This window comes from Diadema antillarum, unplaced genomic scaffold (assembly GCF_040938485.1).
Source record: "Diadema antillarum isolate AM-2024a unplaced genomic scaffold, OU_Dant_1.0 seq00001929_RagTag, whole genome shotgun sequence".
Classification (NCBI taxonomy): Eukaryota; Metazoa; Echinodermata; class Echinoidea; order Diadematoida; family Diadematidae; genus Diadema; species Diadema antillarum.
In genome coordinates this window covers 125,617-148,237 of record NW_027272592.1, presented here as the reverse complement: position 1 = coordinate 148,237, position 22,621 = coordinate 125,617, and the positions used below count along the sequence as shown (strand labels likewise).

At 37.8% G+C, this 22,621-nt stretch overlaps 1 protein-coding gene across 1 annotated transcript in view; it reads right to left on the bottom strand.

Moving 5' to 3' along the window:
• The window catches only part of LOC139713235 (mediator of RNA polymerase II transcription subunit 23-like), a gene marked incomplete at its 3' end in the record, with an annotated part of 181,478 nt that overhangs the window by 48,669 nt on the left and 110,188 nt on the right, over positions 1–22,621 (bottom strand). The window contains exons 15-21 of the mRNA XM_071624980.1: positions 12,152–12,329; positions 11,532–11,671; positions 9,531–9,705; positions 9,006–9,169; positions 8,203–8,397; positions 6,852–6,918; positions 3,833–4,001 (exon numbers count right to left, since the gene is read on the bottom strand). Of these exons, the coding sequence (XP_071481081.1) occupies positions 3,833–4,001; positions 6,852–6,918; positions 8,203–8,397; positions 9,006–9,169; positions 9,531–9,705; positions 11,532–11,671; positions 12,152–12,329 (1,088 nt within the window). The remainder of the gene's footprint in view (positions 1–3,832; positions 4,002–6,851; positions 6,919–8,202; positions 8,398–9,005; positions 9,170–9,530; positions 9,706–11,531; positions 11,672–12,151; positions 12,330–22,621) is intronic.

Here is a 22,621-nt window from a genome sequence, read left to right as displayed (position 1 = left end):
GACAATTATTTGTGACCGTGCACCTCAAAACGAACATAAAGTCGCACACACTGATTTTGCGTGAGGACTGAAAATAAGTGAAATGGGTCAACCTAGCCGAACTTGACTATTTCATATTTTCTGGAAGAGTGGGTCTTCTTTTACATAATGCTAAAATTTGGTATCATAAAACGGGGAGGAAAGTGTGTTTTTTAGCAGTTTATCTGGAACATTTTTGGTAGAATAGTGTGATTATGTGTGTCTTGAGAATCCCTTTTTCATTTCTGAAAAAACCTTGTCCACACTCTTCACTTTCAACTCTAATAACTTTTGAAAGGATAGTGCTACTGCTTTGAAAGTTGGCATTTATTATGGACAGAATGTGTTAATGAGGCATGCTTAATTTCAGTTTAATCTGATAATCCCTTCATTGTTGTTACTCTGGTGGTTTACTTCCTGTCTTTTGTCCCATTCATCCCACAGCCAGCACGGTTTGGTAAAGATTAAACGCTTGAATAGACACTGTACTTCAGAGCCTCTTTTCTCAGTTCACACTTTTCCTGAGTTTGTGCTTTCTTTCCAATATTTAGATAGGTTAGGAGAGTCCATTTGATTTGAGTTATACATCATTTTAAAGCTTAAAGTCTGCTCTTTCAGAATATAGTCTTAACTAAAAATTCATGTCTGGCAACTTTTTGTTTTTTGTTTTGAGGTGCAGAGTCACATTTTATCATCGCACGGAGCCGAATGTTACTGTTTTTCATTTTTAAACGTCAAGGCAGACATCAGACATTTTGGACCATCAAACGTATAGCTGAATGTTACTGATATTTATTTCAAAATGTACCATAGCAAATATCCAATATTTTTTTATCATCGTATGGGGCAGAATGTTACTGCTATTCACTTCCAAACATGCCAAACGTAAAAGCAATCATTCGACATGTATTTTAGCATCTTCCGGAGCTGAATGTTATTGACATTTACTTTCGAACGTAAAAGCACACATCCGGCACTTATTTTATCAGCGTACGGAGTTGAATATTATTGTTATTCATTTCAGAACATCAAAGCAAACATTCGACATTTATTTTAGCATCTTCCGGAGCTAAATGTTACTGCAATTTACTTTCGAACGTAAAAGCAAACATCCAGCATTTATTTTATCATCGTAAGGAGTTGAATATTATTGTTACTCTTTTCCGAACGTCAAAGCAAACATCAAACATTGATTTTACCATTAAACGCAGCTGAATGTTACTGTTGTTCATTTCGAAATTTAAAAGTAAACATCAGACAGTTATTTCAGCATCGTATAGACATGATGGAGCAGAATATTACTGCTATTCACTTCCGAACATAAAAACGATCATCAGACATCTATTTTAACATCTTCCGGAGCCGAATGCTATTTCTTTTTGAGACATTTATTTAACCATCGTACGGAGTTTAATGTTATCGTTTTTCATTTCCGAACGTCATAGCAAAAATTCGACACTTATTTCAGCGTCTTCCGGAGCCGAATGTTATCCTTATTCATTTCCAAACGCAAAATCAACTAGAAATGTCGCTACAGCGACTGGTTTATACCCCCGCCAAACAACATTTCATAAGCTTTGGTCAAAACAACATTTCATAAGCTTTGGTCAAAAAACTGAGGAAGTAGTTAAATCCGCAAGATTTTTCCTTGATCTTCTGCCATTAATATGCCGTTACCATGGCAATGTACTTTCGGGTACTGTCGAAAAATGCGTCTTGCACATCTACAACCAAAGGCACACATCTGTACCAAGTTTCATGGAAATTGGGCAAAAACTGAGGAAGTAGTTAGTTTGCAACACAAAATTTTCCAACATTTTGGCTCATAATATGTGAGCTGTTACCATGGCAACATACTTTTTGTCACTGTCAAGAAATGTATCATGCTGACCTATATCCTAAGACAAACATTCAATATGAATTCCATGAGAATTGGAAGAACACTGATGAAGCAGTTTTGCCATGAAGCATTTTGCCCTATATTTTACCAATAACATGCCGTTACCATGGCAACGCACTTTTTGCCACTGCGGAAATATGTGTCTTGCACATTAACATATTGAGATGAACATCTGTACCTAATTTCATAAAAATTGATCAAAAACTGTGGGAGGAGTTCGCGACGCAAGATTTGTACCCATTTTCGCCCATAATATGCCGTTACCATGGCAACGTACTTTTGGGTACTGTCAAAAAATACGTCTTGCACATCTACAACCCAAGGCACACATCTGTGCCAAGTTTTATGGGAATTGGTTGAAAACTGAGGAAGTAGTTCGCGACGCAAGATTTGCAATGGACCGACCGCCCGACCGACCGCCCGACCGCCCGACCGACCATCCGCTGATTCCTATATACCCCCTTCAAACTTCGTTTGGCGGGGGTATAAATATCTGACATTAGTTTTAGCACCGTACGGAGCTGAGTCTTATCGTTATTCATTTGCAAAAGTATGAGCAAACATCCGATATTTATTTAAGTATCATACCGAGTCGAATATTACCGTCATTCATTTCCACAATTAAACACAAACCTCTGACATTTATTTTAGCATCTTACGGAGCCGATTGTTACCGCTGTCCATTTTCAAAAGTAAAGGCAAACATCCGACTTTTTTTTTGGTGGCGCGATCGGGCCACCAAAATCTTTATTTCTGAAATTTTGATTTCATTTCCGATTTTCACTCACTTCATTCATATAAAAGTTAATTCAATTCCAATTGACAAGCACAAACAATCAGTAGGCACTATAACAGACACCATGTTGAACATCGATAAACGTCGAACAACGATAAACATCGGATAAGTCGAAGAAGACGTACGCGTACCTCGAAATTCGTGTACGTCGAACCATTTTCTTACGTCCCGACGAATTCGAGGTATCCGAGGTTGACTGTATTAACATTTGACTTTGAAAATAATAGCTATTTACCTGAAGTACAAAAATCTATTACAGAAGGCCAGATAATAATTGCAAGGCTTATGAATCTAAAATATAGGAACACCAATCACACATGGTCCTAAATATGATGATGTACCAGTGAGTCTCTCTAAGACTGATAAGGATGGACAGGTAAGGAAAAAGACAAATACTGGATATCTGAAGGGTCATAAATATAAAGGGAATGGAATTCAAATATTATATGGATTGAGTGAATGAAGCAATATCAGAACACATCAGTGAAAGTTCAGGGGAAATTTGATAATCTCATGAAAAATTACATTTGAAAGTTTTGGTGTAGCCATTACTGGATTAGAAGACTACTACAGTTCGTAATGTCACATATGGAAAATGAAATACAGAAAATATGAAGAGAATTCCATCAATTGTCATTTGTTATAAAAAATGAATTTCACCTCAGAACTTGAGACTAACATTATCCTGCTTTCTGAAAGAGGTATTAAGTCAAGTGTCTTGCTGTATGCCAGAAAAGTGATAATGATGAATTCTTAAATATTTCCTTTGCCCATGTATGCATTCCCTATTAAAATAATGTCACAAAGTGTTGTAGACTTCTCATCAAGCGATGGCAGCACCAAAACTTTGAAAATTCACAACTTTTTTCACTGACTGTCAGATTTCCTCACACTTTCACTGATAAACTAATATTGCTTCAACCCCTCAAGTCAAATATATATTTTGGTTTCCTCTCCTTTAAGGAACTATGGCTTTGATGATAAACTGGAGTACTTCAATATCCAATGATTCACAGAATGAATGCATCTGTTCATGAAAAGCCACTGGAGGGACACAGGAAGACAATAAATATGTGCTCTTTTAAGCTTCACACATGGGTAGGCTAGTAATACATTACCATGTTTACGTGAGAGCCCCCTGCCGAAGTGGAGAACTCACAGACTAGATAGTCTGCAAAAGTTCGGATATGGCTAGAGAGGCCTCTGGGCCCAATGCGCTCCAGGACCTGGACCACTGTGGGTGATATGCGCTCCGTGTCCTTGACAAGCAACATTTTCCAGATAATGCTGGTAAAAGTGATAAGAAATTTCAGAATATGACTTGATGAAAAACAAAAGAGAGCTACAAGAAAAACAAGGAAAAGTAGAAATTACGCGGTGCGTAAAATATGTCCCCGCCGGAAGTAGCATTTAGTAGCAAAATGTACAATATCGGTAAAAAATCAAGGTCAAAGGTCAAAGAAGTCAAAGGTCAAAATTCTGTGTAGAAGTTTTGAAGCCCTCACCTAGTGCCATCACAAAAAGCAAACGGAATCGAAATCGGGTTAGAAATGGCGAAGGAGTAGCATTTTGTAGCCAATGTACAATATAGGTCAAAAATCAAGGTCAAAGGTCAAAGAAGTCAAAGGTCAAAATTCTGTGTAGAAGTTTTGAAGCCCTCACCTAGTGCCATCACATAAAGCAAACGGAATCGAAATCGGGTTAGAAATGGCGAAGGAGTAGCATTTTGTAGCCAATGTACAATATAGGTCAAAAATCAAGGTCAAAGGTCAAAGAAGTCAAAGGTCAAAATTCTGTGTAGAAGTTTTGAAGCCCTCACCTAGTGCCATCACATAAAGCAAACGGAATCGAAATCGGGTTAGAAATGGCGAAGGAGTAGCATTTTGTAGCCAATGTACAATATAGGTCAAAAATCAAGGTCAAAGGTCAAAGAAGTCAAAGGTCAAAATTCTGTGTACAAGTTTTGAAGCCCTCACCTAGTGCCATCACATAAAGCAAACGGAATCGAAATCGGGTTAGAAATGGCGAAGGAGTAGCATTTTGTAGCCAATGTACAATATAGGTCAAAAATCAAGGTCAAAGGTCAAAGAAGTCAAAGGTCAAAATTCTGTGTAAAGTTTTGAAGCCCTCACCTAGTGCCATCACATAAAGCAAACGGAATCGAAATCGGGTTAGAAATGGCGAAGGAGTAGCATTTTGTAGCAAAATGTACAATATAGGTCAAAAATCAAGGTCAAAGGTCAAAGAAGTCAAAGGTCAAAATTCTGTGTAGAAGTTTTGAAGCCCTCACCTAGTGCCATCACATAAAGCAAACGGAATCGAAATCGGGTTAGAAATGGCGAAGGAGTAGCATTTTGAAGCAAAATGTACAATATAGGTCAAAGGTCAAGGTCAAAGGTCACAACTGAAATTCTGTGTAGAAGTTTCAAAGCTCCCATGTAGTGCTATCATATAAAGAAAACAGAATTAAAATTGGCTCATAAATGACAGAGAAGTAGCAAATTGAACATTTTGATCACACACGGACGCACAGACAGACGGACGGACGGACAGACAGACACACGGACACACACACGTACGGAGCCCGTTTCATAGTCCCCTGCTCGAACTCTTTCGGCGGGGACAATAAACATGAAGCAAATAAAAAACAACCCGAAAACATACTGCCTGTGGCGACACTTTGTGGCGGAGGCATACGGTTGAGAAAATTAAACTGAATGTTCTTTCCACTTGCATGATAAGCAAACATCTACAGAGCATGCACACACTATCTATGTTTACAGTGTATTTTTCAGTGAACTAGCAGATATAACTTTTTAACACATACATGTACTTAGAATTGCCCACATCATGACTCTAACAATAATGTGGCCATTGTCCTGATCTATATGCTGCACTAAAACAAGGAAATGAAGGTTGCCTTAAGTCTACAGTTTGAGAGAAGAAGAATCTATTTTTTTTCATTCTCAGACTAGTGTTAAGATATCCATGTTGCAGTGCAAAGAGAACAAGGAAAAGTAGAAATTACGCGGTGCGTGATATATGTCCCCGCCGGAAGTAGCATTTAGTAGCAAAATGTACAATATAGGTAAAAAGATCAAGGTCAAAGGTCAAAATTCTGTGTAGAAGTTTTGAAGCCCTCACCTAGTGCCATCACATAAAGCAAACGGAATCAAAATCGAGTTAGAAATGGCGAAGGAGTAGCATTTGGTAGCAAAATGTACAATACAGGTCAAAAATCAAGGTCAGAGGTCAAAGAAGTCAAAGGTCAAAATTCTGTGTAGAAGTTTTGAAGCCCTCACCTAGTGCCATCACTTAAAGCAAACGGAATTGAAATCGGGTTACAAATGGCGAAGGAGTGGCATTTTTTAGCAAAATGTACAATATAGGTCAAAAATCAAGGTCAAAGGTCAAAGAAGTCAAAGGTCAAAATTCTGTGTAGAAGTTTTGAAGCCCTCACCTGCTGCCATCACATAAAGCACACGGAATTGAAATCGGGTTAGAAATGGTGAAGGAGTAGCATTTTGCAGCCAATGTACACTATAGGTCAAAAATCAAGGTCAAAGGTCAAAGAAGTCAAAGGTCAAAATTCTTTGTAGAAGTTTTGAAGCCCTCACCTAGTGCCATCACATAAAGCAAACGGAATCGAAATCGGGTTAGAAATGGAGGAGTAGCATTTTGAAGCAAAATGTACAATATAGGTCAAAGGTCAAGGTCAAAGGTCACAACTGAAATTCTGTGTAGAAGTTTTAAAGCTCCCATGTAGTGCTATCATATAAAGCAAACAGAATCAAAATTGGCTCATAAATGACAGAGAAGTAGCAAATTGAACATTTTGATCACACACGGACGCACAGACGGACAGACGGACGGACACACAGACACACACACACGTACGGAGCCTGTTTCATAGTCCCCTGCTCGAACTCGTTCGGCGGGGACAAAAATAATGCAATCTTTTTTTTCAATACTCTACATGTGATAAGCAACATATTCATTACCAGTAAGTCAACATTAATTTTCCCAATCAATACAATATTGTAGATACTGATCAATCCCACTGGATTTGTTAGTTTCTCTATTCATTTCTGAAAACCAAATTCATAGTGATAAGAGAGAAAAACAATCCAAACTCACCACAAGAAGTAAGGCGGTGTAGTGGGTGTTGAGAAGTGACAGACTCTCTCTGCATCTGATGTCATCACTTGACAAGGGCAAAAATTGCGATTAAGTGCTATGACTATTGTTCACAACTACGGTACCATTTACGTTGCAAAACATCTACAGTTGAACCTCTCTTATCCGGCCTCCCTTTATCCGGATCTCTCTATCATACGGACGCAATCTCGCCGTGATTTTTTTGTTATCTTTTAATAATTACAGAAGGAAAGGGGGATTCCCAACTCAATCTAACAATGGCGACCTACAGTCGACTTTGCCGAGCCGTGATGATCGAATTTTGAAGCGTCGTTTCGTCGACTCGTACTGTTCATTTTCAAGATCTAACAGTTACTTGATACATTTCTTAATAATTATTTAGGTAAATCATCCCAAGAATTTATAAAAGAAAATGATTTCATTCTTGCAAACACGAACCTCTATTTTGGGGTCTGTTACTGAGTGTAACAATGAAAAGGTTGCAGTATACACATTACTACATGTGGTACTACAATGGGCTACATCAGTACATGTGTATGTATATGTAAAAGCATTGAGTCTCCCTTATCCAGCCAAATCCCTTATCCGGATGAGCCGCGGTCCCGACTTGTCCGGATACGAGAGGTTCAACTGTATTAACATTGACTGGCCATTTCTCAGACTATATACATCAGTAAAAGAGTGATAATAAGCAAGCCATCTTTTCATTTGGAATTAAACATATTTAAAATGAATCTTCAGGATGTGCCATTGTTTTTGTTTGTGTTTTTATTTTGTTTTGTTTTGTTTTGTTTTTTGTTTTGTTTTTTTAACCACCACTACTACACTGTATGTGCAAGCAATAATAACTTTTGAATGGAATTGATGTTTTAAAGCTTGAGATGGGGATTCAGGTTGAGCATACATTTTAAGAGGAATTCAAAGTTTATCTGATGAAACTTGGTTTTGAAATGACTGAGATATGTACCCCAAAACAAAGTGGTCCTTATAAAAGGTGGGACCCACCTTATATTAGGTTATATACTTTGTTTTGCTTTGTTTTTGGATAAAAACCTGAATCCCCATCTCAACCAAAACTACACCATTCCTTTAGTATCAATTTGCAACTCCTGATCTAGCAACTTGCCATATTATTTCTTTTTTAAATTTGAATTTCTTGCTTCACAATCCAATCATGACAGAAATTATATGAATATGAATACAGGCATCCTGCATCCACGTAATCAATTGTATTTTGAAAGTTACACCAACATAAAACACACTTTGCTAAACTTTATCATGATATTATATTTCACAGCACAAGACTGTTGACTGCAATTTATCTACATACTGGTCCACCGCCTGTATTCATCTTCTACTGCCCTCTTGAGTCCCCGCATCTCTGTTGGCATGTTGCGCTGCTGGAAGAACTGTTGTAGGGCTGAAGGAAAGCACTTGAGGGTGTGGGAGGCCCAACTGTGGGGTGTGTTTCTGACCAGAGTGGACAAGATTTCAGTGCACCAGCTTCCACTCAGTGTCTCAGAGCCTGACCATACATATAACAAGCAACAGCATCATTGACAATTCCTGTAGTCCCACAACAGCATGACTTTGTTTAACTGTTCACAGTATCTGCTTTGACAAACATCAAGTTAATCACAAAGTCCACAGAATTTCAGAGCTAAAACATTCCCTGACAATTAATCTCCACCCTGGAAAAGTCATAACATTCTTAAAATCTTAAATTCTCTCCTATTGAGCTAAGAAATAGTAACAAAAGGACAAATTCTATCGAACAATCTTTCTTTCAGAAACCTCTAGGGGAAAATATAGACTTATGAGATAAAAAAATAAGTAGATATATATTGGACAACTTGTGTGTTTCTTTTCTGGACTGTAATTTGGTTTGAAAGTCAAAGGGTAGGCGAGGGTAAGAAAATCTTGGGTTTTGGTATGCAAGGGGTATGTGTTACCTGTGATGTGAACGGCATACATTTGAGAATCCAAAGGGTATGTGTTACATGTGACATGAAAGGACAACATTTTGATATCCAAGGAATTTGCATCATGTGTGACATGAAAAACAAACAAACAAACAAACAAACAAACAAACAACCCCCTCCCAAGTTTTGGAAGTTGGAGGGCATGCTTTACCTGTGACATGCATGGCCCTGGCCAGAGTGAGGACAAGAGCTCTGTTCAGCTCCTCAGACTCTTGGGACAAGAGCTGCATAGGTTTCTGAAGGAAGCGTGACAATTGGGGCTGGACCTCTGCACTTCCAAGGCTGGTAATGATCCTCAGGGCAGTACTCTCAATGCTGCGGCAACATTAATCACAACGAGTTACTATTATGAAGATTGTCTTTGACCAACATCAAGCAATCCATTAGTCAGCTTGATAATTTTCTTTCCCCCAAATACTACTAACTTAGATGTCTTTGGAGCATATGAACTTTACAATCACTACACAAGCATTTGTCAGTTATCAATGTCATCATGAACAGTGAACATTTAATTACATTTTTGCAATCATAAAAATTAGGATTTGGTAAAATGTTCTTGCTTCCTGAAGTTGGTAAATGCCCTGTATGTTGTGAATCTGACTAGTACACTTTACATGTAGTTTGTGTCTCATATCACAAAGAAGTGAACAGAGACAAACAGTTTCATGATTCCTACCAATAGAACAGCTGATTGTGATTTGTCTGAGGCAAGGTGCTGAGGCTATGGAGATTGATCAGGAGTTGGACTCTGAAGTGGGGTTGGATGTGGTGGAGACGGTAACTAAGCAACTCCAAGAGTGTGTTGAGGATGCCCCAAGCCTGCACTTCACATACCTTGGGGAACACATTGCCTGCAGGTGAACATCAACAAAGAGATGATTTTAGATTCTGTTCCAGTAAATCTTTACCAGAAATGCATGAATACCAAGGAAAAGTAGAAATTACGCAGTGCGTAATATATGTCCCCGCCGGAAGTAGCATTTTGTAGCAAAATAGGTCAAAAATCAAGGTCAAAGGTCAAAGCAGTCAAAGGTCAAAATTTTGCGTACAAGTTTTGAAGCCCTCACCTAGTGCCATCACATAAAGCAAACGGAATCAAAATCGGGTTAGAAATGGCGAAGGAGTAGCATTTTGTAGCCAATGTACAATAAAATGTCGGTCAAAAATCAAGGTCAAAGGTCAAAGAAGTCAAAGGCCAAAATTCTGTGTAGAAGTTTTGAAGCCCTCACCTAGTGCCATCACATAAAGTAAACGGAATAAAAATCGGGTTAGAAATGGCGAAGGAGTAGCATTTTGTGGCAAAATGTACAATACAGGTCAAAAATCAAGGTCAAAGGTAAAAAAAGTCAAAGGTCAAAATTCTGTGTACAAATTTTGAAGCCCTCACCTAGTGCCATCACATAAAGCAAACGGAATCGAAATCGGGTTAGAAATGGCGAAGGAGTAGCATTTTGTAGCAAAATGTACAATATAGGAAAAAAATCAGGGTCAAAGGTTAAAGGTCAAAGAAGTCAGAGGTCAAAATTCTGTGTAGAAGTATAGAAGCCCTCACCTAGTGCCATCACATAAAGCAAACGGAATCGAAATCGGGTTAGAAATGGTGAAGGAGTAGCATTTTGTAGCAAAATGTACAATATAGGTCAAAGGTCAAGGTCAAAGGTCAAAACTGAAATTCTGTGTAAAAGTTCCAAAGCTCCCATGTAGTGCTATCATATAAAGCAAACAGAATCAAAATTGACTCATAAATGACAGAGAAGTAGCAAATTGAAGATTTTGATCACACACGGACACACGGACACACACACGTACAGAGCCTGTTTCATAGTCCCCTGCTCGAATTCGTTCGCCGGGGACAACAAATGTAAAAGCTTATATAGGAGATGCATACACTCCTATCCAAGCAAAATATTTTGTACTGTTGTTTGTTTTTCAAATTCATGAAATTTCTGAGTCCTGCCCGAGTATGCATGACCAAGATTTCTTTTGTCATGGCTACTACTGAAACACTGATCAATTGAGCGCTTATTGATGTAGGATAATTTGTTGATCAGTCATTGTTTGTTTGTTTGTTTTTGAATTTATATAATCCGAAGATGCAATTAGTAGACCCAAAATAATAAGTCAACATTTTATCCAAACTGACCCTGACTTTACCAAAGACAAACTGAGATATCAACAATAGCACTATACTACTCTCATCTTTCTCAAATTTATCTATGGATTTTTTTTTTTTTTTTTGGGTGGGGCGAAAACTCCACTAGAAATAGTGAGACACAGATATGGACACCAAAGTACACAGTAATTGCTACTAAACAACAGGATTGAGATATTGTAAGTAGAAATTTTCTACTTGAAATTTTGTAGGATATTGTACGTACAGTCATGAAAACTGAAATTGTGCATATTTTGCAGAATTAATCATTTTCAGATATTAATGACAGAGAGTGGCAGTGTTTTAACATACAGGTCGTATGCAAATTGCAGTCTTTTCTGAAAACAGTTCAATATATTAAGTCAATTCATTTCACAGGGAAAGAAAAGGTTACATTGATAATTACTGAATTTGAGCTGGACAGCATTCTGGTATGTACACAAGAAATGACAGCACTGAATCTGCAAGTACAAAGTGTACAATGTAACAATGATTACGAAGTGGACTCAACCATGATATACTCACAGGTGAAACCTTTGATGCCAAGGGTTTCTATTTCAATGTACACCAAGAGTCTGCTGTAGGTTTCAACCAATGCAGGTGATAGAGCTGTTCCTGGATGCTTGTGCCACTGAACAATCTTGTTCACAATCACATGAATCACACTTGAAGAGGGAGAGACAATGTTTGGTCATAAAATTGATATATCTGATCTCATTCTAGTAACATTTACTGTGCTTACCACAAAGACAGAGAGAGTGAGAGAGCAGCATAAATAACATTACAATTATACAAGCTTGAGCAATTACTCATTTTATGAGAATATCATAAAAGCACTTGAAACGCTGTCCATGCACAGTGGAGATACAAACTGTACAGTCAAGAAAATCAGATATTATAGAGGTAAAAGTGCACAAAAGTTTTCCCCACACATTTCTACTTGCTGCCACTCTTGGTACAAGCTTGGGATTTGCAGCTGAAATCAATCGCAAAATCTCATTTAAAATGCATGAAAAGCATATTCATCACATTTTTTTTTTTAATTCCAAGAAATAAAAAAAATATAATTTTTTGAGGTACATATGGACATTTTCAAGAGAATTGTCTTAAAAACTGCATTATACAGAACTACATCTGCCACCTACCTCATTTTGGCATGGACAGTGAGAGAGTCCAAGAGGGTGAGAGGGATGGGTGTTGTCAGTCCTACTGCCACACAGGAGCTTGGTCCTGGCAGTGGTACTGTTGAGTTGGAATTGGTGATATAAACATTCTCCACCAGGGTTTGGAATGGGCGTTGTGACACCTCTTCAGCTGTGGAGTCTATCATGGACCAATGGGACAAGGAAAGCCACAGAAAATGCACTCATCATGGGCATAAGAGCTCTATTGATCATAAATACGATCCCCTTGGGAATCATGCCTCATGAAGATTTAACTATTCCTTTGAACACACCACCTACACACATAACACAAAACTAGAGCACTTTGCCTGCCATGCAGTCAACTGGGATGACATTACTTTTCATGCAATCACAACTATGCGATGCATCTAATGTACATGGCTCTTCATTAACAGTAGGTTTATTGAATCTAGATCACTGACCACAGACTGACCTCTAACCCTTGACACAAAGGAAAAATATCCACATTAGTTTCTATCCATTAAACCAAAAACATGATTATTGAAACTACCTAATGGACTTCACCACTAGAAAATGGTAAAGTCAAACCTGTCTATTAGTGGCCACCCAAGGGAAACAACAAAAGTGGCCACTATAGACAGATGGCCGCTATAGACAGGTTGGTGGCCATTTTGAATTTCAATACTTGCATTTCATAATAGCAGAAATAGACTTCACCACTTCAAAATGGTACAGTCAAACCTGTCAATAGCAGTCACCCAAAGGAAATAACAAAAGTGGCCGCTATAGACAGGTTGGTGGCCATTTTGAATTTCAATACTTGCATTTTATAATAGCAGAAAATGCCACATGTTATTCTTAACTACAATTATCACTGAAGGTGATCAATACCCCCGCCCCGAGTGTCGCTTTATAGTATGTGATGTCATGAGGGCAATAACGTTAATACCAAGTTTGTGCACTTGTCGAATTGGAAACAGAATAACTTTTTACAGTTTACTGTACAATTACAGAGTTGACACTGAGTTCCACAAGGTTTGGGTAAAAAGTGTGGTTACCATGGCAATGCACTGTCAGATACAAACACAAGGGACATTTTGCATAACTACACTTAAAGACCATCATACACAACAAATTTGACCTTCATAGCTTGAATGGTTTATTTTGATACAAAAATGAGTGGTTACCATGGCAACACATTTTCCTTAATCCTATTCTAACTGGGCTATTTCAGACCAAGTTTTTACTGGGGGGGTCAATTTGATCCCCCCTTCAGATCTCGGCCGCCGATCACGCAATCGCTGCAAAATTTTGCCTGAAGATAGAGCCGGATGTCAACTACAAGATTACATGGTCATACAAAAGAAAAATATTGGCTTTCAATTTTTAGTAAATTAATTATGCAAATTTACGCATGAAATCATATTTTCATCTATAATTCCATTAAAATGACTGAAGGATCCCTAAATTTTTGTGTCAGAGTTCAACACACATCTAACAATTTTCTTGTAAAAAAAAAAGCGAAATCAAAATCAATTTCTTTTGATTTTTATTGTTTTGTTAATTTCTTATGTATTTTATTGTTTTCAGACCTTTTGTTTTCTATTGGTTTTTTGCCAAAATTTGTTGCAGGCACTTTTTCAAGCTTATCTATACTAGAATTGATTAATTTCAATGGTTTAAAGTTGATATAATTTAATTTATATCAATCTAACAAAAAAACACAATTTGCATTGGATTTGCACACGATATCATGAATTTGAGCCGTTTTTGGGTTGACTTGCATATACATGCAAAACATTATGTAACTTCACAACAGTGTACCCGGACGTCACAAATTTGGTCTCAAAATATTCGGGAGACTTCAATGATGAAAGTCATGAAACAACGCGTCAAAATCTTTGCGCGTTGCGGAATCATGGCGCGAAATGTCAAGGGGGGATCAATTTGACCCCCCAGTTGGAATAGTGTTAACCCGTTAAGGACGAGTCCCGAGTATACTCGGGCAGGGGTCTATGGGAAATGCGTGTTGTAGCAAAATCAGTCCGTCCTCAATGGGTTAAACTAACACATTGGTGTCTTGCAAAACTACACTTCTAGATCATGATACATACTAAATTTGACTTTAATTGCTTGAATGATGGAAAAAGTTTTGGTAAAATTGTGGTTACCATGGCAACGGTTTGTGTGACAAACACAAAAATTATGTGCTCCACATCTATACCTCAGGGCCATAATGCCTACCAAATTTGGTTTCAATTGCTTCGAAACTGTGAAAGTTGTTCACTCCACAGGATTTAAAAAAAAATGTGGTTACCATGGCAATGCATTGTCCAATACAAATAGAAAGGATATTTGGCAAAACTACACTTAAAGAGCATTATACACGCCAAATTTCACCTTCATAGATTAAATGGTTTAATTTGATACAAAAATGAGTGGTTACCATGGGAACACATTTTTCTTATATTAACACATTGGTGTCTTGCATAACTACTCCTCCCGATCATCATACATACTAAATTTGACCTTAATTGCTTGAATGATGTGGAAGTTATTCAATCCACAAGGTTTTGGTAAAATTATGGTTACCATGGCAACGCTTTGTCCGACAAACAGAAAATTATGTGTTGCATATCTATGCCTCAAGGCCATAATGCCTACCAAATTTGATTTCAATTGCTTCAAAACTGTGGAAGTTGTTCGCTCCACAAGATTTTGAAGAAAACATGCAGTTACCATGGCAACGCTTTCATTAATTGTCAAGTACAAACACAAAGAGTGTCTTGCATAACTACACCAGTCCTATATATCATCATAGATACCAATTTTGAAATTGACTGCTTAAACACTATGGAAGTTATTCAATCCACAAGGTTTTGGTAAAATTATGGTTACCATGGCAACGCATTGTCTGACAAACACAAAAAACATGTCTTGCACATCTATACCGCGGCTGTGATAAGGCAAAGGAACGTAACCCAAAATTTGGGCATTTTGAGTTATGAACAAATGGCTCCTAAATAAAATGCGCTCTTTTTCATGGTGAATGTCTCAATTCTCAAATGTTTACCATTTCAGAGATAAAAAGCAAATCTCACACACTTTTTTCACAACTTTGCCATTTCCAGTTAGGCAAAACAATGTATACTGAGATGCGTATAGAAAAGACAAAGAAAGCATTTTCGCTGTTATGGCACATGAACGTATCTTTACATATACTGTTTTTTCATGGTGGTTTCTCAAGAAAAAGAGAAAAGTCGCAACGCCAGAAGAACATATGTCATCATATAGCGATTTACCGTATAAAATCAGGACCATGCGTGCTACAGTCAGCACGGCAAAACAACGTATCAACATCGTGGCCATCACAACACACACTACACTGCATAACTCTATGTGTAAGGCGCAAGACCTACAGCTACGTGCTGCAGATCCATTTAAGCCGCAGTGAGTGCTATAGTAGTGCCGCAGCTGCCGCTTGCAACAGCTGCAGCTGCAGCAGAGTAATGGTGGACTGGCAGGCAAGCTTTGCTGCAGTGTGAACCATGAAGTAATTGTTCTGCTTTGCAGTTATGGAATGGATATCCTCCTGACCAGTTAACATCGCTACACAAAGAAAATCAGCGGTAACTTACAGTAAGTTTTATTTGTTTGTCAGGTCTAACTCTAAGTTTGATCTAGCCCGACCAGACGCGGTGTGAAGTACGGCCGTTGGGCTGTACAGGCCCCCTACTGTGAACGACAGTATGCTTTGCCAGTATAGGCTATGGGGTCCATTACTTTCAATAATAGTTTTCACTAAGATTTAAAGTTCCAGTTTACCTTTGGGAGCAGTGATTTCAAAAATGTTCAAGATATCACATTTGATGCATATGTGTAGGTCTGTTGTATCACAAAACATCCTACCATATAAAATTTTTGCAATAAAGCCTAAAATATGGGGAGATATCAGCATGCTTCTCAATAAACCATAACTGTATACGGTTTAGTCTGGAAGCATTCTTATTATAACTATTGTTCACATTTTGTGTACTTAACAATACTTAACATCAATTATACGAATTCAAATTTTAACAGTGGTTGTTTCTATCCCTAACTCACATTTTAGATCTATTTTAAAGCACTAATGTTGGGTTTTTGTTTCATCTGCAAATGGTAAATTATGCCTTTAAGAAAACGATGAGTAAAAAAAAAACAACACAGCAAGCTATGAAAATAAAGAGCAAACTTAATAGAGTTATGAGTATGACAGCCTTTCCTTTCGGTGGGTTTGGCACAACGTGGCCCATTGGTGTGGTTGTGGTTGTGGTTCTACTAATGTAAGGACCATCTAATGTAGGATACTTGTACTACTACTAGTGGTCTAGTAGATCAAGTAATGACTCTCAAAGAAATTAACCTTTGCGCAAATAAATTAAGTGTACCCCAATATGCTGTTATGATCATCCACATCATTCGACTTGACGTCTTCTACCTCAAATTCAGTTTTCGCCTAAAAGTCTAAAAAACTATTCAAACAGCTTTATAGTAAACAGTAGACTCGACTACAAGCTAATGACATTCATGTTGATGACGTCACAAGTAACATAACATAACATTCATGTTGATGACGTCACAAGTCGCAGCACTATATTTCTTGATGATCTTGCTACGTCATTCAACCTCAACCAACTTGTTAGATCTCCAACCCATGATGCAGGCCATACATTGGATCTGATCCTGATACGTGCTTTGGATGATTTTGTTGTGGATGACAGTGTCACCGTCTCTAATCCCTTGCCTTCAGATCATGCTTTGGTTGAATGTAAGCTGAACATATCCAGGCCTCCGGCAGGGAAGATTGTCATAAAGACGCGTAAGCTTCGTGACATAGATCTGGAGGCATTTCGCTGCGACATTACAAAATCTGCACTGTTTCTTGCTCCATCCTCTGATCTAGCCGAATTAGTAAAACAGTATGATGATGTCCTTAGTGATATGCTGAACAAGCATTCACCTGAGATAATACAAACAATCACTGCTCGTCCACATGCTCCTTGGTATGATGATTCTCTCCGTGCAGCAAAGAAGGAACTTCGGAGCTGGGAACGGCTAAGAAATTCTCAGAATCTCAAAGTGTACAAACAAGTTTTTCGAGATCAGCGAGCTAGATACAAGGCTTTGTTGAACAAGAGAAGACGTGAATATCACAAGAAATCCTTCGAGGATTGCAACACTCGGCAAATGTTTCAAAAGTTCAGCAAACTTTCCTCGTCATCGTCCGACAAGGTTCTTCCATCCAAGTATGGTGGTGATTTACTTCACTTGGCTAACCAGTTTGTGCAATTCTTCTCTGAGAAAATTCAAAACATAAAGAATGAATTGGCAAAAGTGTCAAACAACCAGTCATCACTTTCATTTCCTTGTACATCACCACGTCCAAATAGCATCCATGCGACAGCATACGGACCAACCTTTGCAGAATTTCAACCCGTCACCGAGACAGCGGTAAGGAAACTGGTGTTGGCTTCACCATCTTCATCTTGCAACCAGGATCCAATACCCACATGGCTGTTGAAGAAATGTGTTAATGAGCTGACTCCAGTACTCACACGCATTATCAACCTTTCTCTGATGAGCGGCTGTTTTCCAGATTCCTTCAAGCATGCACAAGTTGATCCTCTTATTAAGAAACCAGGTTTAGATTCAGAAGTATTGGGAAATTACAGACCAATAGCAAAGCTTAAATTTGTTGCAAAGTTGGTAGAGCGAGCATGTGCCAATCAGATACATGCATATCTGGAATCAAATGAAATGTATGGAAGAGCACAATCAGCATACAGGAGAAATCGCAGTGTTGAGACAGCTATGATACGTGTTTTTAATGACCTACTTCTTGCAGCAGACAGGGGCCAGGAGACACTGTTGGTGATGCTAGACTACTCGTCTGCATTTGACACTATTGACCATAACATCATGCTCCGCCGTCTGTCATCGACTTATGGAATTGTTGGTACTGCATTTGATTGGTTTCAGTCTTATTTTAGCAACCGAACGCAGAGTGTCTCAATCAATGGTACTGCATCTGCCCCTTATGTTCTCAAACAAGGGGTTCCTCAGGGTTCTGTCTTAGGACCACTGTGTTTCATAATGTACACAGCTCCCTTAGAGGATGTAATTGACAAGTGTGGCATAAGTAAAATTACATATGCTGATGATACTCAGATTTATCTTTCATTGCCAAAAAGCACCAATTCTGATGTAGCAGTTGGTCAGATTGAATCATGCTTAGGTAAAATTCAAGATTGGTCTTTGCAAAATGGTTTGAAATTGAATCTTGAGAAAACTGAAGTTGTGCATGTAAGATCTCGTAACAAGTCCTCAACAACTTTGTCCGTTAATGTTTGCGATACTCCTGTGCTGCCAATTTCTAAGGCACGTGACCTTGGTGTCATTATCCAAGATGATCTTAGTATGAAAACTCACATCAATAACATATGCAAATCTGCAGCCATAGGTCTACACAGGATTGGAAAATTGAGACACGTTCTCGATAAAGCAACTACAGAAAAACTGGTTCATGCGTTTATTTTTAGTCATTTGGATAATAATAATGGTTTGCTCATTGGAGTTCCAGACTCTCACCTGAAAGGACTCCAACGGATACAAAATTCAGCCGCAAGGCTTGTAACACGCAAAGGAAATTTGATCATATAACTCCCATTCTTCGTAGTCTTCATTGGTTGCCCATAAGAGCTCGTATCAGGTTTAAGATTTTGACCCTTGTATTCAAATGTTTTCATGGAAATGCCCCTGCATATCTCAGTGAACTCATCAAGCCATATCATCCTGGTCGTAATCTGCGCTCAAAATCAAAAAATCTCCTCTCTGAAATAAGTGTCAAATCTAAGACATATGGTGATAGGTCTTTTGGAAAAATGGCACCCTCATTATGGAATAATCTCCCTCTCAGTGTTAGATGCATTACAGATTTTGATAAATTCAAATCTGTGTTAAAAACTCACCTTTTTGATAATTGTTGATTACATGTTTGAATAGAGAAATATGTGATACATTTTGTTTCATTATTTTGTACACGCATAGAGACTATCTTATGGTATTATGCGTTTCTAAGAACTGACTATTATTATTATTATTATGACAATCAAGCTTGATACTGATGAATTCCATTTAGTCTTCAGTGGCAACATGAACTGATGGCAGACAATATGTTCTAATAATGATATCAACATCGTTACTTTGGCAAGAAAAGTAAGGACAAAAAATGTTTGGTCTACATCTTTGGTTAAAAACAAGTATCTTTGTCTTTTAGATCTTGTTTGTTATTTCTTGAAAGGATAGAGGATGTGATTGTGGTGTTTTCATACATACAGGAATTTACCCACTTAAAATTAGCCTAAAAAATAAAGTCATATTTAATGGTACTCTGTATCTGCTAACTATGGAGGCCTGATTTTTTTTTTTTTTTTTTGGTGCCATTTTAGTTAGCTGTAGATATTCTTTAAAACCATAATTTAAAGTTTTGGTGGATTTATTCATTTTTATTTCATTTCGATACAATATAATGCATAGTAGCCATGGTAGATCCTATAGATGCTATACGTTCCCCCCCCCCCCCATAAAAATGTTGAGGGCAAAAGCTCATGGAATTCAGATATTTATTCCTAAGTTAGGTGGTTTTACATACTATGGAAAGTTCAAATATTCAGAACCAAGCGTCTACTTTAGATAATATTAACATTTGTGTTGAAATTCATATTTGCTTGTCTTTCTTTTCAGTGTCAACAACAACCGCCAGCCTAGACCAGCACAGAAAAGGAATGCAGTGTATCAAGTACAATAAATGGTACAAGTTGAATCATCACTTATTAATTCATACAACAACAAAAAAAGAAGAAGAAGAAGAAGGGGGAAGAAATGAATCCCACCTTTGTCATCATCACTGGCGACACAAGCCGGCATTTGGACAAATTAAAAAATAAATAAAAGGCAGAATCCATGATGATGACTCTCTGATAATTGGAGAGTACCACATTTCACAGTTCATTCCTTAACGATAAAAATCAAAACAAGGAAAAGTAGAAATTACGCGGTGCGTAATATATGTCCCCGCCGGAAGTAGCATTTTGTAGCAAAATGTGCAATATAGGTAAAAAATCAAGGTCAAAGGTCAAAGAAGTCAAAGGTCAAAATTCTGTGTAAAAGTTTTGAAGCCCTCACCTAGTGCCATCACATAAAGCAAACGGAATCGAAATCGGGTTAGAAATGGCGAAGGAGTAGCATTTTATAGCCAATGTACAATACAGGTCAAAAATCAAGGTCAAAGGTCAAAGAAGGCAAAGGTTAAAATTCTGTGTAAAGTTTTGAAGCCCTCACCTAGTGCCATCACATAAAGCAAACGGAATCGAAATCGGGTTAGAAATGGCGAAGGAGTAGCATTTTGTAGCCAATGTACAATATCGGTAAAAAATCAAGGTCAAAGGTCAAAGAAGGCAAAGGTCAAAATTCTGTGTAGAAGTTTTGAAGCCCTCACCTAGTGCCATCACACAAAGCAAACGGAATCAAAATCGGGTTAGAAATGGCGGAGTAGCATTTTGTAGCAAAGTGTACAATATAGGTCAGAAATCAAGGTCAAAGGTCAAAGAAGTCAAAGGTTAAAATTCTGTGTAGAAGTTTTGAAGCCCTCACCTAGAGCCATCACATAAAGCAAACAGAATCGAAATCGGGTTAGAAATGGCGAAGGAGTAGCATTTTGTAGCCAATGTACAATATCGGTAAAAAATCAAGGTCAAAGGTCAAAGAAGGCAAAGGTCAAAATTCTGTGTAGAAGTTTTGAAGCCCTCACCTAGTGCCATCATATAAAGCAAACGGAATCGAAATCGGGTTAGAAATGGTGAAGGAGTAGCATTTTGTAGCAAAATGTACAATATAGGTCAAAGGTCACGACTGAAATTCTGTGTAGAAGTTTCAAAGCTCCCATGTAGTGCTATCATATAAAGCAAACAGAATCAAAATTGGCTCATAAATGACAGAGAAGTAGCAAATTGAAGATTTTGATCACACACGGACGCACACACGGACACACGGACGGACGGACGGACGGACGGACGGACACACACACGTACGGAGCCCGTTTCATAGTCCCCTGCTCGAACTCGTTCGGCGGGGACAAAAACTGATGAAATAGTCACCATTCTCTCTCAAAAACAAACACACAGCCTTGTACATCCTCAAGGAGTATTTGTATGATGTTGAATATTAGATATACTGAGTGTATTTCAATATTTACTCATTCTCATTTTCTTCGTTTGTTTGTTTTTGTTTTTTTGGGGGTGGTCTTTTTACAGACTTTACCCAACCCATATTTTAGTTGTCAATATTAATCCAAATCCATGTTTTTGTGAAAACAACATGAATGATAAACCAAATATAATTATGTTCCCAATGAAAAATCTTACATCAAGGGATAAAAAAATTTAATTAAAGATAACAAAAAAAAAATTGACATCGCAATAAACTATAAACTGTATATGCAAATGAAGTTAAACTAGAAATGTCGCTAAGGCGACTGCTATGCCTCCGCCATAATGCGTGATTCTCCTAATAGGTCTATAGTACATGTGGACAATGTATAATTACATTTTCACAATATTGGCAAAATATTGAAATTACCTGTTTGTCACAAATGTGTTGAATGATCACCTTCCTTTACCTAGGTTTAATTAGATGAATAGGAGAGCATGTATTTGGGGATTCAAGGACTTTAACTTGACTTTGACCCATTCATAAGTGTATGAATACTGTAATTTTCAAGGTATGGAGAAAAAGTGTAATTTCTGTATTGAAAAGTACACTGTTACCATTTTCTTTTGGCCTTTGACCCTAAAATTCATAGGATAATCACTGTCAGGCAGAACATGCATAAATATGTAGTAAGTTTCAAGATAACTTGAGCAACTTCTGAGATATGGAGGAAAAAGTTAGTTCAGCACTTTCCCTTGATCTTTGACCTTTTGACCTTTGAGGCAAACCCCCACCCCCCCCCCCCCAAAAAAAAAAGAGAGAAAAAGAAAATTTCCAGATAATCTAGGTTATACATGCATACACCAAATGTAAAAAAAAAAAATATTGCTGGCATTACATAAATACATGTATGAGGGAAATAGTAAAAATCTGAAGTGTTGCACTTGACCTTTGACCCCTGACCTTTGACCTACGAACCCTAGATTCTCTAGATAATAACTGCCAGTCAGTACGTGTATATATACTATGTTCCATGAAGATACCTTGAACAATTTCCAAGGTACGGAGAATAAAGCGAAGTTTTAATATTTTAACTTGACCTTTTGACCTTTGACCTTTGACCTCATGACCCAAAACTTTCACCAGAGAATCTTAATTGGGTAATACATGTATACACTAAGTTTCAAGAAAATATCTTCAGGCATTGCATAGATATGGAGGAAA